General features: G+C 45.9%; 1 protein-coding gene across 2 annotated transcripts in view; it reads right to left on the bottom strand.

The window, feature by feature from the left end:
• Positions 1 to 19,358, bottom strand: part of RASSF2 (Ras association domain family member 2) — a 262,300-nt gene that overhangs the window by 37,390 nt on the left and 205,552 nt on the right. For both annotated transcript variants that reach the window (XM_086943516.1, XM_086943517.1), the window contains 2 exons: positions 7,931 to 8,010; positions 5,718 to 5,872 (listed from right to left, as the gene is read on the bottom strand). In XM_086943516.1, coding sequence (XP_086799642.1) covers positions 5,718 to 5,872; positions 7,931 to 8,010 — 235 coding nt within the window. The remainder of the gene's footprint in view (positions 1 to 5,717; positions 5,873 to 7,930; positions 8,011 to 19,358) is intronic.

Raw genomic sequence — 19,358 nt, 5'->3', positions numbered from 1 at the left:
CAAGGAATGCCCAAGTGGACAAACTAGCAAGATCAAGCTTTGTTACTATGAAAACTCTGCAATGCATCTTCCACCATCTTGGAATTCCACATAAGATCCCAGGCTACTATCTCTTTCGGACTGTCTAAACTTGATTACACCAATGGCCTCTACCAGGGATCATCTTTATGAACTATGAAAAACTGCAACGGATTCAAAGCTCTGCTGCCAGACTACTCCTACATGTAAATCTCCCCTGCATTAAGGGCCTTACATTGGCTACCGGTTGTCAGACGATCCACATTCAAGCTGCTTTGTATCACCCACAAAGCAATGTATGGAACAGGTCTGTTTTTAATCAGGAATACAAATCATCAAACACATTACAAAAAAAAAACCTCCTCTTCAGATTGGCATCTCCCCTCGAAATCCCACCACACAGGAAAAATACATAGGTGGCACATCCTTATGTGTATAAGCAGCCAAACTATGGAACTCACTACCCCCAAATATAAGATCCATGGATAACTATCTTATCTTCAGAATCACCATACTCAAACCCAAATGGACAGCATATCCCTGTGTAAATAAACCTTTAATTTCGTTATATGTATCTAGACTTCTATTTCATTGTATAAATATGTATAATAATTATGTTCATAAATATATCAATATTCTTTAGGTCTGCTTAACAAAGGTACAAATTACTTATGGTTATATTATTCTATGCTTAACATGATACAGGACACTGCATAGTTTTCATATACGTTATTTGATTAGATGTTTACGGTTCTGTTTATTTATCCATCACAATATGTACATGTTATCAACACTATTTATCTACAATTGCTTCACTACTGGGAAGGTGGGCATGGTTAATGAGGCGTTGAGGATGGTGGTGAGCTGGATGCTAATCTTGTCTCTGCCGAGGTTGAAGAGCTAGTGATGAAAAGGGTCGGTAGGTGCTCCTGAGTGGATTGTGTTTATTAGCTTGAATCTGCCTGATGCGCGGAGTTATTTCCAAGCGTTAAGTTGGTGGTCAGCAGTGGTGGTTGGCTGATGGCTGATGGCTGAGGCCGTTGGTGAGCGAAGTATTTATAGATGGTTGATATCTTGTAGTGGAAATGATCAGTGAGGATGTTGCATAGTTCCTGTGATGGTGGGATAGTGTTTCTGATGGAGGATGGGCAGGTGAACTCTCTGATGATGGTGAAGAGTTCTTTGGGATGATTGGAGCTGGTGTTGATTCTACGGTTGATGGCCTCCTTTTTCGCAGCATTAATCTGTCTGTGGTATTCATTAAGCGCTGTTTTGAAGGTGGCTTTATCGGAATGGATCTTGCTTGTTTGCCATTGTCTTTCACGTTGTTTGCATCTGCATTTTGATATGCGCAGTTCCGAAGGGTACCACTTGACTTGTTTGGGGGTTATGTGCGTTTGGCTGGTTTGGTGGGGGTGACTAGGTCAGTGGCGTTGGTGATCCAATTGTTGAAATTATGGACTTCCAGGGACAGGTTGGTGGAGTCTTTGGGCTGTGTGGTGCTGAGGCTGTCGGTCAACTGTTGCTGGGTGACCTTGGACCAGCAGCAGAACTGGCCTCCTTGTACTTCTGGGGGGATGGATTGGGTCCAGCGGCAGTGAAGTGTACGGTGGAGTGGTCCAACCAGGTGAGTTCAGAAGTGTGGCTGTATCTGATTTTGTTGCTGGATGGGAAGATAGGGTCCAGTGTGTGCCCTGCTTTGTGTGCCGGGTCTCAGAATATCTGCTTGATTATGATGTTGTCCATTTTTTTCAGGAGGTAGGTGGAGCAGATGTCAGTTCCGTCATCCAGGTGGAAGTTGAGGTCTCTCAGGGATACATAGAGTCAGATTCAATAGCGAGCGAGGTAATTAATTCCGTGATGGTGTTGCCGAGGCCGGGTCATGGTCTTGATGGTCTGTATAAGGGTTCCTCTGATGGTAATGTTGTCATTGGTTCGGAGCTGAAAATTCATATGTTCCATGATAGGCATGGGTTTGTTGTTGGAGATGGTGCAGGTGATTGACTGCTTGTGTATAATGGTGATGCCTTCTCCGGTTTTGATGGGACGGTTGCAGCACTTAATTTGGTAGCTGATGGAAGTTGCAGTGTGGATGTCCGGGGTTGCTGCTGGGGTGAGCCGGGTTTCTGTGATGAAGGTCACGTCTGGGTTGAGGGTGGGGATGGTGTTCCAGATTTCAGTGGCGTGCTTATTGAGTGACCTGGTGTTGAGCAGGAGGCAGGGAAGTTTTCCGGGGGTGGTCTTGGCTTCTGGTGGCTGAGTGGCACTGGTTGCTGTTATGGTGTGGGTTGAGGTGAACTCGCAGACGGGGCAGTGAAAGGATCACTTTTTGGAGTGGGGTGAAGTGGGGCAGCAGTTGTTTTTGTGTCCAGGGTTGGGGACGCGAAGGTTTGTGGCGGTGTAACAATGGAATTACAGGGGGCCAGGGGTCCTGATGCCGGGCACAGTCCAGGAACAGACAGGCGCAGACTGTTCTGCCACACTCAATCAATTAATTAAAGGAGCAGGAGAGGCAGAAAAACACAGATGAAACAAGCAAAACATGCAAAATTAAACTGAGGGTTGGCAAAAATTACACAGGGCTAACAGCACAAAATAGAGAGCCTAAATAACGCATGAGGAAGTCAATTGGGTCGCCTGCCCTGGGGACAACAGGCTTGATCTGCTGGCTTTGGGGTTGCTGGCCATGCAGCAGTACCACGGAGCTAGGGTGGAGGCAGCAGGGGAGAGGGGCAAGACCAGAGGTCAAGGGCTACTGATGGAGCTGTGCAGCAGCCTCCATAAGTAGTCCTGGAAGGTGGGAGGGGTTCTCCGGGAAGCAGATGGGCGGCCAGGAGCATGAAGCAAAAACACTGTGAAACCCCCAAAAAACTCTCATTCAATTAAAATAAAGGAAAAGCAGAAAAATACAGAGGAAACAAGTAAAAACAACGAGAGGAGAGCCCAGTATTCCAGAATCAGTCTGGCTATTGCTCATTCTGAGGTCAAATCTCGAAACTCCCAGGTTTTGGTGTAGGTATACCAGTAGAATTTAAGACTGTTCCAGCCCTCACTGTGCCATTTCCTACAACCACCCGTTAAATCCCTCCACTTTCCCACTGCTTTATATTCACACAGAATACAGCAAAATTGTCAGCATAAAACTTACTTAGGCCCTCTTTACAAGGGAGACAGGGAAATAGGTAGACTGGCTGACCATTCTTATCTGACAAAAATTGATCATTGAAAATGCTTGGATACATCTTAACCACTGGTAATTGCGCTATGCCCATTCCTTTGCTTTTTAGTTCACAGCGGTATTAGAGAAGGACGAGCAATGCAAATATGACTTCCCCATATTCCAAAGGACACTTAGGATGGGAATTTGGTATTGTCGAATCCGATTTAGAACTCTTGTGTCCGACTGAATCGGTCACCCTTCCAGACGACCAAGTATGATGGAAGGTAATCATCTTGGCTGTCCAAATCGGTTCCGAATGAGATTCAGGCAGCCCGAGCCGTTTGGAGACAAATCATACAGCCCAATTGAGACGGTCTCTGAACGAGCAAGTACAATGACCGATTCAGACAGCTGTTCCGAATCGGTTTGACTAAGACGAAATGGCTTTTGGAATCCGTCTTTGGGGGGCCCGTTGCGGGCCCCCCTTCACCCGGAGGCAACCATATGTGGCATGTTGGGGTACCCATGGGACACCTCTTCCCAACCATGCACAATGTGGCAGGCCCCATGGGGTGCTTGCCACACGGTGCAAGGTTTTCCCCAACCACCCCTTTTTCCAATGGGAACCTGTATTCACGTTCTGAACACAGGCTCCCATTGAAGTCAATGGGAATATGACCGAACCGAGACCATAAGTATCCAGACATATCGTTAACGGTCTGAAGGACTCCCCAAATACGAATCGTTCGGAAAGCATTCTTAACCCGATTCGGTGGGAGGGCTTTCCTAACAGCATTATAATCGGCCCCTTAGTCTAAATTGCTAGGCCCACGTTTTGAGATTATAAAAAAATAACAGTAGTAGTAAATGTAAGTCCACTTGAATGTACAACAGACATTGCAATGAGGCTTCTTGTTTCTTTATTTCTTTTTCTCTTGTTCCTTTTTATTCAAAGAAGATCACATATTTCTTTATATATATATATATATATCCCTTTTCTGCTATAGATGGATGAGAACAAGAGACATTACAGGTTGGTGATCACTCATGGTTTAACACATAGTAGTGTGATAGGTTGGGGATTACTTATGTTTAAGCATGTCATGGTATATGTTGTGGAACACACGTGCACACTTTTTATGGGAGTGTTTCACAGTAGAGCATGTCATGGCATTGGCTTACCCAATGCCCGGACACGGGATACTGAGTAATGGTGACATAGGTACATATAGAAGTTATATACAAGCACAATGTACATTCACGTCTTTCATCTGTTTGGTTTATGAATATGCAAGCACCAGACCTTCTTGTCTTTACACTCAGTTAATTCTGTATATTGGTTTGCTTTTTGTCACAAGGTGCATGATGATATTTATAATTTTTTATTTTGCTCTGCACCTTCAGATCTAGACACTGTGGTGGGTTGAGGAATGTTGTATGTGACATTGGATGTTCAGACGCTATGACACTGGTTATTTATTCTGTATTTTTCACTAGCCTTGAAAAAGTTTGGTGGTTTATGTACCCATTATGATGACAAAACACGTGTTGGCTAGCTACGATCTTGTTTGAATAATAAGGAACCAGAGGAAAAGAAATAAAGAAACAAGAAACCTCATTGCGATGTCTGTTGTACATTCAAGTGGACTTACATATGCTACTGCTATCATTTTGTTATAATCTCGAAACATGTGCTGGGGATTGTTATTACATATATTTGTAGCCTTGGCCACAAGATTTGGGGAGGCTGGTGGTTTTCTCCACCCTTCAGCACCGTTATAGCAATATACTGACAAGATATTTAGTGGCTTCACCATTGGAGCGCCAGGATCCCTATATATTATACCACCAACCATTTTGCTTACCTAAATTGCTAGGCAGCTGCACGTTAATATCAGAGCAGTTTAAGCAGCATTTGCTACCAAACTTGCTCATGCAAAGCAAGGGTAAACTTAACCGCACTGCCTCTACATATGAACTTAATGGAATTCAATTTTGTTTCACCAGATTCTATTTTCAAAGAGCAAAAGAGTGCCAGGTGCTTCTTGCATTGGCACCCATACATTGTGGTAGAAAAAGGCCCCTGAGAACAAAACACATTTTTTATGTAAAGGATTAAACTTACAAAGTAGGATAAGAATACACTGAACACAATTCTAATTAATGAAACATCAAGTGCAAAAATAGTACAATAAACATTAAAAAAAAGAAACACGGATCTTTTGAAAGCAAACAAAGCAAGTACAGAACCAGATAAAATGAAAGGGAAACTTACAAAACTGGGGAACCTACCCTAGAGTTCCTGATTTCACGCAACTTAGAAGACAGCCAACAAAATCATTACTGAATGAAGTTGTGGGGTACAGAAACTCTATGCCTTAAAATCTTAGGAATGTATATACAAAAAGTGGGATCTTTTCAGCGGTGATACATTTTGGGCTATTGGGTCTGAAAACAGAGAATTATTTTACATAAAAGTTGCTTTGGCCCAGTACACATGATACTGCAGACATGGTGGTCTCTACATATCCCCTCGCACCTTGTGATTGTAGAAGTGGCCGTTGATGGAGAAGCGATGCCTTCGGATGCGGCGTTGCTCACTCGGTGTGCGTCGAGTACCCCTCCGCCTCACCCCCACATCACTTCGTGTCCTCATCAGCTGGGGCAAATCCTCCTGCTCCGCCTCTTCTGCATCTGACGGAAAAAACATAAAGCCTTTTGATCAGCATTAGCACAAGCATGCTGCACTGTTTACAAACAGGCCATCCAGTTTACATGTAATTCAAGTTGGACACCCTACAATGATTTGACTGTGAATCCTAGCTCTTTAAGGAAACTATTTTTTCTCCAAATTACAAATGTTTAAAAAATGTTTGTACTTTGCCAGATTAAAAAAAGTCTTGCGGATTTATGCAAGGATAAATTATTTACATAGAAATTCAATACTCTTAGTTGGTCGCCTTGGTAATTTTCAAACAATATTCACCATTTAAAGCAGCTCTTATTGTTATCCTATAAATGCATCACCAGCTTTTCCATGTGATCAACAATTATTATTGTCCACATTGTCCAAGATATTCCCTTTTATGAGTCTTGTATTCATCAAAGACATAATTCTCCTAAAAACGCAATTAATCTTTACTATTTAAATCATAGTGTTGCTTTCTCAATACAAGTTGGTGATTTCATCTATACAGAAAGCTTTAAAAGGTCTGGTTGTCTAAGGCATTTACATGTGTAAATTTTACTTATATACACAGTTCAAATTAAAGTCCTGAGTTCACTAATCCCGAATTTGCACCTGTGAATGCATTTACATATGTATTGTTAGATCAAGAGTAACATCAGTATCAATGTAGTTACATGAAAACGAATGTAATTAAAATTAAGCAAAAGTAGGGTTACTGCTGAATAAACATTACTTTTTATTTTACTTATACTTAGAAAATAAACCAATGCACCACTAAAGTTAGTTTTAGGGCTAAAAGGATGTTTATAGATATTTTAATTCAATCTAATTTTGGGTAAAAATTGATTAGTTACAAAAGATGTCTATTTAATTTGAACTAAGTGATTTAAATGGAGTTATGTGGTTAGGGTTAGCATTAAGATTACAATAACGTTATTTTAGAAATTAAATTAAATAACATTAGAGCTATTGTAATTATAAAGAATATAACTAATCGAATTTACTGATTGAGTTAGAATGAAAGGTAATATAAAGTAAATTATTTTTTCAATTAATAAAGAACAACATTTTGTTAAATGTGTGGTTGGGCTAAGGTTTGATATTGATGACATTCAATGCAATTACATTAAACTGAAAAAAGGATTAAGGTAACAGAATTATAATACACCTTAGATTTAGGAAGAGAACACCAAGAGAAAATTGGAGAAAGTAAACGGGCTGAAGTCAAAGTTAGTTCAATGTTATGAATATGCTGTAAATTTAAAGGAAAAATAAAGCAAATGTGGGGAAGTAGAGGCCATAGGGTAAACATATACAACCAACGTCTATGCATCATGAAATATCAATATCATGAATTGAGATTGAAGAGGCAAATGTGTAAAGCCATATATGCCCAGTATATTATTTAGTCAGCAAAAATGCCCCACCAATAATCGATTTTGAGTCAAGTCTTCTTTGCTTATGTGCACTAGTCATTTTGATTGTCCACTAATTCTACAGCACCAGGCTTTACAAAGGCATATCTGTGAGTACAGAGATCAGATTCACAAGCATCATTCAGAAGCAGCACACATTTGGAGTACTGAAAAACAACAATACTTTCCAGTTAAAGACATCCTTAAGGCAATGTCTGGAATATGTGTATAAGAACAGAGCATGAATGAGAGCTTAAAGATATGCTGTTTCCCCACATCAAGCATTTTTCGTTTTACGCCATGAATAAATATATTTTGCAACGGTTAATTTCAATAACTTTGCCTGGAATTTTTCCTTGTACTTCAAACTAAATGATTCCAGATTTTAACCTAGATTCCCTTAATGCAGATACACAAATGCAGCTTACTTTTTCCCTCTTAGAATAAATGATAAACAATCCCTTCAATAATTTCACTGTAAAGACTTGACTATATAAATGTGGGTCATTGCCTTATTGTGAGCGGCAGATTTATGAACAAATGGATATGAACTCTGTAACTCAGAATTATTTCAATAAAGGATTACATAACCTACGCCTGGTCAACTTATATGCTTTTTAGAAAGCAAACATATGGCTGTTTTCTCACCTGTCCTGTGAGGTTCATCTGTGTTGCTGTCTGTGTCGGTAATCTGAATATCTGGTATTGGATTTGGAATGCTTTGGGATCTACAGGGGGAAAAAAGTATTTACTTTTTCTTTTTTTTTTATGGTATTGATTGTATCTTAACAGTTCATGACACCAAGGTGACAGCCTCGAAGTATTCCATGCATCACTAGCACAAAAGATTCCCGTACTACAGACTGTCAAATGAGCGGTGTACAAAAGATGTATCAAGAGGTCAGGTTGGCAACTTTCAAATCAGGAGATGTGTGTCTTTATTCCAGTTTGCCAGCTTAACAAACAGGCATTGGCAAAGCCAACAGGTCTCACCTGTGTGAGAGCTACTGACTTTGGCAGTCTTTTAGCCATGTTGTACAGCAGAGCGGCTGCTGTTCAGCAGGATTGAAAGTTGGTGGTACGGCATGGAATAGAGTGGGGGTAAAGGAGAGTGGCGCATAGGACAGTAGCATGGAGTGCCATAGAGTGGATTAGGGTAGAGTTGTGCTGAGTAGCATAGAGTAAAGTGGCGTAGGGTAGAATGGAGTGGTATAGGCTGGAGAGGAGTAGTGTAGACTGGTATAGAGTGGAGTGGTGTAGAATATAATGGAATAAAGTGGGGTGGAGTACAGTAAAATGGTGTGGAATAGAGTGCAATGGAGCACAGTAGCTTAGTAACATAGCGTGGAGTAGCTGAGAGTAGAGTGGCATAGAGTGGCATTATGTGGAGTGGAATCAAGTAGAGTGGTGTGGCGTGGTGTAGAGTGGCATTGTGTGAAGTAGAATGGTGTGCAGTGCTGAAGCACAGATTGCCATGGAGTAGAGTGGCTTAGGGTCCAGTGGAGTAGAGTTTAGAGGCGTGGAGTTGCATACAGTAGAGTAGCATAGAGCAGGATGGAGTACAGTAGAATGGTATGGAGTAGCATAGATTGACATGGAAAAGTGGAGCTGAGTGGCACTGTGTGCTGAAGAGTTGCTTAGAGTACATAGGCTAAGAGAAAAGTGACGTAGAGTAGAGTTGCACTGTGTGGCGTGGCACTGTGTGCAGTGGAGTCGAGTACAGTGGTGTGGAGCAGATTCGAGTGGAATGGAATTGAGTCAAATACATTGGTGTAGAGTGGCATGGATTAGAGTGGTGTGGAGTAGAATGGCATAGAGTGGAGAGGCGTAGCATATTGTGGCGTGAAGTGGCATTTCGTGCCAAAGAGCGGCATTGTGTGGAGAAGAGTAGAGTGGCACAGAACAGAGTGGCGTGTAGGAGAGTATCCGGGTGGTGTGGCATAAAGTAGAGTGGAATGGAGCAGAGTAGTGTGGCGTAGAGTGGAATGGAGTGGAGTGGCACAGAGTGGAGTGCTGTAGACTGGATTGGAGTTGTATAGACTGGAGTGGCATAGAAGATAGTGGTATAGAGTGGAGTGGAATAGTATGAAGTGGCATGGAGATGTGTGGAATAGTGGGACATCCAGTGGAGGGATGTAGAATGGAGTGATGCAGAGTGCAGAAGAGTGGCACTGTGTGGAGTGGCATAGAGTAGAGTGGCGAACAGTAGAGTGGAGCCTGAACCAAACAACCTCCACCAACAACCAAAACAAAGACATCAAAAACCTGGACGAATGGATAATAAAATGTTCTGTCTCCCACGCACTCGGCAAACACAACATACAGAGAAAAATATAGAAACAGTCCAGCTGGTACATTGAAGAGCTCCGTGCAACAAAACAGTACTGCAAACAACTGAAATGAAAATGAACAAACTACCTAGAAAAGAACTAAAAGACATACAAGAGAGTTCCAAGACACTACCACCAACACATCAAAGACAAAAACCCTAAAAAAGTACAGACAACATAGAAATCTTTGCAACCATCAAAAACTTCACCTCACCGGTCACCAGCACTAACTACATTGGCCCCTTGCAGGAGAACTTCTCTGACTTTTTCAGCAACAAAATCAAAACCAGATATAACAACTTCAACCTCCAACCAAACGCCTGCACCATCACCTCCAGACTACCCTCAAACACCTACAGCAAAATCTTGATGACCTAGAATACACTCATCATGGAAAAAACAGCCAGCATCATGAGATTCATTCCCTCCGATCACCTACAGACCCTAACCCACACCACAGATACAACATGGGAGACGCTCCGATCAGCGAAGCCCTCACCCACATTCTGAACACTTTCAACACTTGTGAGACATTCCCAGATGCCTGGAAACACACAATGATCAATGCACTGCTAAACAAAAACCCTTAGTCGTAAAGAGCCAAGGGAAACCTGTAGGTCAGAAGGGACCTATGGTGTGCATAGCATTATAAGGAACATTGGTCCCTCCAGGAAGGGTATATGAACAATGGTACATAGAACCACAGTAAGTTCTGTGACGATATTCGCCTTAGTGGATATGCAATACATTTATTAAGTATAAAACAATTGAAGGAAAAAAGCAACAATATATACAAAATTACATGGGTAAAAGGTTGGAAGTCAGCAGATTTCCAGACCTCAGGCATTTAGGTACATCGTGACTTTGAAAAGGAATACAATTTTAAACCGTCACAATTAAACAAGCATCTTATGCTCCACAGAAAATCCTTCCTTCAATGTACAGGCTATCACTCGGGAATAAACCTTGTGTCCTGATAATGATCCCCCTATTCTAGTGGGGATCGAAAAGTCGCTGACTCTTGCATCTTAACTCAGAACTGACTCACTTGATTTTCTGTGGAGCATAAGATGCTTGTTTAATTGTGACGGTTTAAAATGGTATTCCTTTACAAAGTCAAATGTACTTGAATGCCTTAGGTCTGTAAATCTGCTGACTTCTAACCTTTTACCCACGTAATTCTGTATATATTTTTTTGCTTTTTTCCTTCAATTGTTTTATATTTAATAAATGTATTGCATCTCCACTGAGGAGAATATCATCACAGAGCGTACTGTGGTTCTGTGTGCCATTGTTCATATACCTTTCCTGGAGGGACCAATGTTCCTTATAATGCTAAACAAAAACCCTTGGCAGAACTTGTGCTTCTAGCAAACTACAGCCCAATCTCCCTTCCACCCTACCGAGACAAAATAATGTAATAAGCCATAAACATGAAACTCTCTCCCCACCTCACCAAACACCAGCTCAGAGACACTATGTAATCAGGTTTGAGCCAAAGGCCAGCAACGAGACTGCCCTCATCGCAGCAACCGACGACATCAGGATGATCTTAGGCATTGAGGCACAGCAGCCCTTATACTAGTTGACACTCTTCTGCCTTCAACATGGTCTCCCACCCTGCCTTGATAAGAAGACTACAAGAGAGAGGCATACAAGGACCTGTCCTCAACTGGATCTGTTCCTTCCTCACAAAAAGGACACAAAGAATTAACTTGCCACCCTACACATCAAAGGCCAAGAACCTCATCAGTGGAGTACCCCATGGATGATCCCTCAGCCCAACGCTATTCAACATTTACATGACTTCACTAGAGGATACATCTGATCATACAGCATCAACATACTCTCCTACATAGACAATACTCAGCTGATACTCTTCTCTGCCTGACAAAGCCCCCACCAAGAAAAAACAAATTTGCCACATGCAGGAGCGCTGTAACCCCATGAATGAAAACCAACTGCCTCAAACTAAACATGAACAGAACTGAAGTAGTGATCTTAGGAAAGAAAGCATCAACTTGGGACACCACTTGGTGGCTTACTAACCTACAACCCTCACCCAACCCCACCACTGCAGGAAATTCAGGAATCATCCTGGATGACAAGCTGGACATGACAGCCCAAGTAAACGCAGTGACCTCCACCAGCTTCCACATCCTGAAGATGCTACGAAAGATCTTCCAATGGCTCAGGCCTTGATCACCAGCAGACTAAATTATGGCAACACATTAAGCAGGAATCATTGGGAAGCTACTACACTGGCTTCAGCCCATAAACAGCGCAGCACCAAGACTCATACTCAACTTACCCCGCTAAACCCATATCAGCCGACACCTCAGAGAACTGCACTGAATCCCAATTCACAAACGTACCCAATTCAAACTGATCACGCACACACACAAAGCACTAAACAACACCGGCCCTGCATGTCTGAACAGCCGGGTACACTTCTACACATCTCCCAGGCACCTCCTTTCAGCCAAACCCTCACTGGCAAATGTACCTGGGATCCGCAAAGCCACAGCTGTAGACCATGCCTTCTCTTATGTCCACCCCAATATATGGAACGTCCTCCCCCACCACATTAGAGCTTCCATTTTGCTACTCGAGTTTCGCAAGAAACTGAAAATCAGGCTCTTCAACTAACTTACCAGAAGACAGCTGCTTGCCCACCTGCTAAGTACATGGATACCCTGATGGGTGATTATCGCGCTATACAAGTCCTCCTAACATAACAGTGGCACAGAGTCGGACGGAGTAGAGTGGCATGGAGTAGTGTGGGGTAGCAGAAAGTGGTGTGGAGAGGCATAAGAGTAGAGAAGAGTGGCACTGTGTGGAGTGGTGTAGAGATGCACAGAGTGGAGTAGAGTTGCAGAGTGGGATAATTAGAGTGACATGTAGTGGAGTGGAGTGTCATAGAGTGACATAAGGTGGAGTGATGTAGAGTGGTATGGAGTGGTGTAGAGTAGAGAGTGTTGTAGAGAAGTATAGCTGTGGGTGTAAGTAACTGAAGTGCCAATACAGACAGAAGATAAGGTGGAACCAATATAAATAAAAAGCCATATGCCTGTGTTAAGTAGGAAACAACCTTGCACATACTGGATTAATACTGAAACGCTTCTAAACAAAAATAGTAAATTTGAAAAAGACGAGGAAGAACACATGTACTTGGTCCATGCTCCAGTGAGAAGCTACGCAAAGAAAAGGTTGCAAATGAGAGTGCCAGCAAAAACAACTTATGGTATACTATGAGAGGGTTGTAAACCCACTGATTTGTAAACAATATGTCTCGAATCACAGTGCACACACTGTGTAGGTGAGCCCTAAAAATGCTATTTCTTTACCACAAGTTCCATTTTCTGCCAAATTTGGGAGCACTTGAAAGCAAGCTCAATGCCAGTATTGAGTACAACTTCACTTTAGAAGACTATGCCCTTTTCTTGGACCAAAGTGAAACCATTCAGTATTTTTCAGATATATGCATCAAAAAAAGATGTTGGTTAGACTATCACATTTAATATTTTGCATTGATTGACAAATGCTTTTGAGAACAGTGAGAACTGTTCGGTGGGACAATTGTTCTTACTTCTTACATTCCAAAACATATCCTACTGACCGGGGGAAGCAGTTTTTATTTACATACATTTGTACCTTGAACTATTCGAGAACCACGGTAATGTGGTTGATTGAACAAAATGCTCTAGCATCCAATTCTATGTCAGGACCGGAGGCTTCAGATTATGCTATATCTTCCTTCGCTTTATTAACATAAAGAAGCCACAGCAGCTTAGGAAAAGATATAATAAGAACAAAAAATGCTTTAAACATAAAGCATTGACGTAATGTTCAACAAATCAAACAACAACTCCCAAGAGTCTCTTTGCATAACAATAGTCCATAGTCCTTCCACACTGTCCATCATCACTACATAACCGGACTTCTCATCATCTTCCTCCTCTTTCTTCGCTGCTCCTGCAGCCAGATAAGTGCTTTCCTATATTCTTTCCTTTTTCATTGTGATTGATTGTCTTGTGTACGATCGTTAGGGGGACTCATTGCATGGTTTATTCCCTTACAGAGTCCCCGGTTGCGGGAACGTTCTTCGTTCCTACGCGACTTTATTCCCACTTGTGTGCGGTGCGTACATAGACCGCCAGGGGGCGGCCTGTCGTCTCGCCGACCCTTCGGCGCGCCTCCGCAGTGCCAGGAGCCGCGCCGTGGAGTCTGCTTGCGCAGGAGCCAGCCCTCGCGTACCCCTCTGACACCTGGTGACCCGGGTCTGTAATTTACCCACTTTTGACGCCCGCTGGGGTCTGTATAGCGGCTCTGACCGCGTGAATCACCTTCGGGTGGCCTTTGTGCACCTCTTTACCCAAGTGTGGCCTAGCGCGCTTGAGGGGTACGTCGACCCGGTCCCGGCGAGGAGGGTCTGCGCGCTTGGGGGTTGGTGCAGCCCACCTGCCACGTCAGTTGGCCCAAAGCGTGATCGCAGCCGCTTGGCCTGCCCACATTCGAGAACTTTCTCGGTTGCCGCCCTCTTGGGTGCCCCGCATTTGCCCTTGGTTCCGAGATGGAAGGGGAATACGAGGAAGAACCCTGCCCCTATCTGCAGGATGACGAGTTTTATCAGGCGGTGGACAATTCCATCTACCGCTGCGTGACGGAGTTGGTAGGCCCCATGGAGGACCGCCTTTCCGCCCGCATCGTGGAAGAGTGCGCGAAACTGGCAGCGGCGCATGTGCCTCCGTCCCCCGAGCTCCTGGGGACGTCCGGCGGGTTGCCACCCGCCCCGAAGAGGCCTTGTAAGGAGGGGCCGTCATCGGAGGCCCAAGGCGTGGACAGGGGCGCTTTCGAGCGTCTTCGTGACGCCTTCCTGGCTAAGGCGACGGCGGTGCCCCCTGCACCCTTGGTGGATCCTAGTACTTCGGGCGACGTGGCTACGGCGCCCGCCTCCCCGATCTACGACTCTCCGGACACGGATGACGACGGGGAGTCGACCCGCTCTTGGCTTCCGGCGCCTTCGGCCAAGGAGATGCCCCGGGATGAGTCGGGCATGCTGGACCCGGACGAGATTGTCCACCCCCGATCCGCGGCATGGACACCGGGGGAGACGGTGGCAAAGTTTGTCGCGGGCAGGCTGCGCAAGCCCCTAGAAAAGGAGGCGAGGGGTTGCCTACGTGGGGAGTGCCCTCGGCCAACTTTGGAGGGGAAAGTGGCCATGACTCCGGAATTGGACCCCAAGATGGCCACCTTTCTGGCGAAGTTTATGAAGGACCCCAGGAAAGGGATTGACCGGTCCTGGCGGGCCTGCCAGGACAAATTGTTGGATGCGGTCGGGCCCGCCACGAAGATCCTCGACATGGCGGAGGAGGCTCGGGCGAATGGCACCGCCATTTCACCGGAGGTGCTCTCGAATTGGGCCCAGAGGGTGGTCGTGTTCTTGGGCAACGCCAACTGTGCCCTGTCCACTGAGAGGCGGCGTTCCCTCCTGATCAAGCTGGATCCGAAGTTGGGGGACCTGGCCTCGTCGGAGGCGGGTGCTGTGGCCCAGGGTGGCCTCTTCGGCGAGCCCTTCATCAGGGAGCTGGGCAAGTTTGTGAATACGTTCACGTCGCTGGACAAGGCCCAGTCTAGCATCAAGAGGGTGTTCCACCAGCGTTTCTCTGGAGGGGCCGGTCGCGGTAGGGGCCGCGCGACCGGCCATGGTCAGCAGACCAACAACAAAGGACAAGGCTCCGGAAGAGGTCAATACCAGACCTCGGCCAACTACACCAACTTCTACCCCACCAGGGGACAGCGCTTCGGTGGCAGAGGGTTCAAGAAGAACTCCGGACAAGGAAATGCCCCCGGTAAGTGTACTTTGCTTGGATCAAGTTCCGATTGGGGGGCGGCTGGCAAGCTTTTACGGGGAGTGGGAATTGCTCACTGCCGACGCTTGGGTTTTTGCAAACTGTACGAGGTTTCCATATCGAGTTTTACGACCAGCCAACTCAGGCGAGGCCCCCGCGCCCGATGGTTTTTTCAGAATCCGACGCGCGATTGATAGACGGGGAGATCTGCGCAAGGGGGCCATCCGTCTATCAACGCGCCACCCATATGGGTTCCTCAGCAACGTCTTCTTAGTAGACAAGACGGATGGGGGCAAGAGACCTGTGATCAATCTCAAAGAGTTCAATGGGTGGTTGGTCTACCGTCACTTCAAGATGGAGGGGATCCACCTCCTTCGAGACGTGCTCCTCCCTCGGGATTGGATGGTGCGACTGGATCTCAAGGATGCCTACTTGGTCGTTCCCATCCACCCCCCTCATCGTCGTTTCCTACAATTCCTGTGGGACGACAAGGTGTTCGAATTCACCGCTCTGCCGTTCGGTCTTTCTTCGGCCCCGTGGTGCTTCACGAAGGTCCTCCACCCGGTAGTGGAGTTTCTCAGAAGTCAAGGGGTCCGTATGCTAGTATACTTGGACGACATCCTCCTCATGGGGCAGTGCCCGGAGGTACTGGCGGGCCAGCTGCGTCAAGCTGTCGGCCTGCTTCAGAGACTGGGGTTCGTCATCAACGGCTCCAAGTCGGTTTTGGTTCCCACTCAGCAGATCACCTTTTTGGGTTTCGTGGTGGACTCGGTACAGGCGGTCTTGAGCCTGCCGGGTCGGAAGGTCGCGAAGATACGACACCTGCTTCGGCAGACGATCACGAGGGATCGTACGTCACTGCGTCATATCGCCAAGGTGGTGGGTCTTCTCTCGTCCTCCATCCAGGCGATTTTCCCAGGCCCACTGCACTACAGGGCTCTTCAACGCCTGAAGGCGCAACATCTGCGCCGTGGGATGAGTTACGATCAGTGGGTCCCCCTCACGGACGAAGTGAAGGAGGAAATGTCATGGTGGCTGTCTCACATGGAGGCATGGAATGGTCGGGCGATCTTCGGTTCGGCCCCGGACCTGATCATAGAGTCCGACGCCAGCAGGTCGGGCTGGGGCGCCCGGTGCGGGGATTTTTCCACCGGCGGCGCCTGGTCGTCAGAAGAACAACAATTGCATATCAATTGTTTGGAGCTCCTTGCGGGCTCCTTCGCAGTTCGCTGTTGGACCAAGGATTCGGTCAAGGCTTGTGTCCTGTTACGGATGGACAATATTTCGGCGGTTCGTTATGTGAACCATCTAGGAGGTCCTCGTTCCCGCGCCTTGGCGGACTTGGCGAAGGACTTCTGGGATTACTGCCTGTCTCGCCACATTGCGGTGACGGCGGAGTATCTGCCAGGTCAGTGCAATCAGGTAGCGGATTGGCACTCTCGGCATCTCAGGGACGCCAGCCAGTGGAAACTGGATCCGGAGGTCTTCCGGTGGCTACACTCCCGCTGGGGCCCCTTCTCGGTGGACCTCTTTGCGTCCTGTCTCGACCACCAGCTGCCGCGGTTTTACAGCTGGAGGCCGGACCCTCTAGCGGAGGTCACGGACGCGTTCCTACAGGATTGGAGTCGGGAACAGCCGTTTGCGTTTCCCCCGTTCTCCATGATCATGCGAACGGCGGCTCAAATACGCCGCCAGGGTGCGGAGCTGGTGTTGGTTACGCCGCTCTGGAGGTCTCAAGTATGGTTTCCGGTTCTTCTGGAACTTTCTTGGGATTTTCCAATCCTACTCCCCCTGTTTCCTCTGCTCCTGACGAACCCGGATCAGGAACCTCACCCTCTCGTCATGCAGAACTCTCTCCGCCTCGTGGCGTGGAGGCTCTCAGGAGACGCTGGTCGCTCCCGGGCCTTTCGGGGTCGGCTGAGCACTTGCTCTCCAAAGCATGGGCCGATAGTACGACGAAGCGTTACAGATCCGCTTGGCTTAAGTGGATGCGTTGGTGTTTACGAAGGGATCTGGATCCCATGGTCGCAGGCCTTGTTCCCGTGCTGAATTTCCTGGCGCATTTGGCCGACAAGGGTCTAGCGTATAGGACGATCAATGCTATTCGATCGGCGATTTCTGATGGCCATGACAACATCGATGGCCATCCGGTAGGGGAACATCCTTTTGTGTGCCGGCTTCTACGAGCTATCCGCCTCGCGCTGCCGCCGGAACCCAGGTACTCCGTCCTTTGGGACGTCAATTTGGTTTTGAATTTGTTCCTGTCGTGGCCGGCCAATTCCTATCTGTCTCTTAAAGAGCTGTCGGCGAAGTTAGCCATGTTGTTATGTTTGGTTTCTTGTAGGCGCGTCTCTGACGTGCGCGCGCTGGATGTCTCCGCACGCATTTTTTCCCCGGATGGGGTTACTTTTACCGTGTGCCGACGCACTAAGACGTCGTCGCGTTCCATTTCATATCCAGCTTTCCTTGACACTCCTAAGTTGTGTGTCGTGCAATGCCTCAAAGCATATGAGGACCTGACCTTGGATCTGCGCCCTCCGGGCGAGCGTCAGTTGTTGATTGCCCTGCGGAAGCCACACAAAGCTGTCTCCTCCCCCACTATTGCTCGGTGGGTGCGATGGGTCATGCAAGAAGCGGGCATCAATACTTCTCTCTTTGGAGCACACTCCGCCAGGGGGGCCATGGCCTCTAAGGCATTCTCGGTGGGTGCTCGTCTGGAGGACCTAATGCGAGCAGCGGATTGGTCCTCGGATTCCACCTTCAAGAGGTTTTATTTTAAGCCGGTGGTGGATTTGGCTCAGTTGGTGGTAAGTAAGCTTTAAACTAGCATAATCTGAAGCCTCCGGTCCTGACATAGAATCGAAATTTGCCTAGCTTACGTAACGGTAAGTTTCAATTCTATTAAGGACACGGAGGCGAGGATTATCCCACCCAGGCTACAGTGGTGTCTCTACCCACCCGTATGGCAGTAAGTAAAGCGTTTTCCTTTACATGGTCAGTACTGTATTAATCACTGAATGCTCCTCGCCTTGTTGTCGCATTCCTGGACCACATCGCTGATGCTGTTCTTTTTTCGACAGGCAACGACGGTGCTAAACAGGACCAATGAGGCTCAGGCGTGATCTGCGCGAAGAAAGAGGAGGAAGATGATGAGAAGTCTGGTTATATAGTGATGATGGACAGTGTGGAAGGACTATGGACTATTGTTATGCAAAGAGACTCTTGGGAGTTGTTGTTTGATTTGTTGAACATTACGTCAATGCTTTATGTTTAAAGCATTTTTTGTTCTTATTATATCTTTTCCTAAGCTGCTGTGGAGTCTTTATGTTAATAAAGCGAAGGAAGATATAGCATAATCCTCGCCTCCGTGTCCTTAATAGAATTGAAACTTACCGTTACGTAAGCTAGGCAAATTTCGATTCAGGATGCCAGACTTTCAAGTACCATATTAAGGGAAAAAATCTAAACCACCATGGGGGACATCCAAGAAAAGTGACAAATGTCCTTTAATCCTAAATCTGAACCAAAGACAGGTTCTTCATTTTAAGTTCACCTTATTAGTAAACCTTATTAAAATTGTCACAAAGGGCGGGGTTAAGAGAAGATTTGTGAACGTTTTTCAAACAGAAAATAAATACATATACATATATATATATATATATATATATATATATATATATATATATATACATACATAGATACATAAATAAATGAAAAAATGGGTGTGAAAATCAGTCAAAAAAGTAACGAAGGCCAACAGCCGTGCAAAGCAAGCTCTTGGATATGTGCATTGGACACCTGGCTTGGACAAATGCAAAGCCTAGCACCTGATGCCCCACTACAGTGGGTTTTGGGAACATGGAGACATTACATCATTTGTGACATCATGTGAGG

Source organism: Lissotriton vulgaris, chromosome 11, assembly GCF_964263255.1.
Source record: "Lissotriton vulgaris chromosome 11, aLisVul1.2, whole genome shotgun sequence".
NCBI classification, from domain to species: domain Eukaryota; kingdom Metazoa; phylum Chordata; class Amphibia; order Caudata; family Salamandridae; genus Lissotriton; species Lissotriton vulgaris.
The sequence above is the reverse complement of the archived record's forward strand: the minus strand, read 5'-3'. Positions and strand labels throughout refer to the sequence as shown.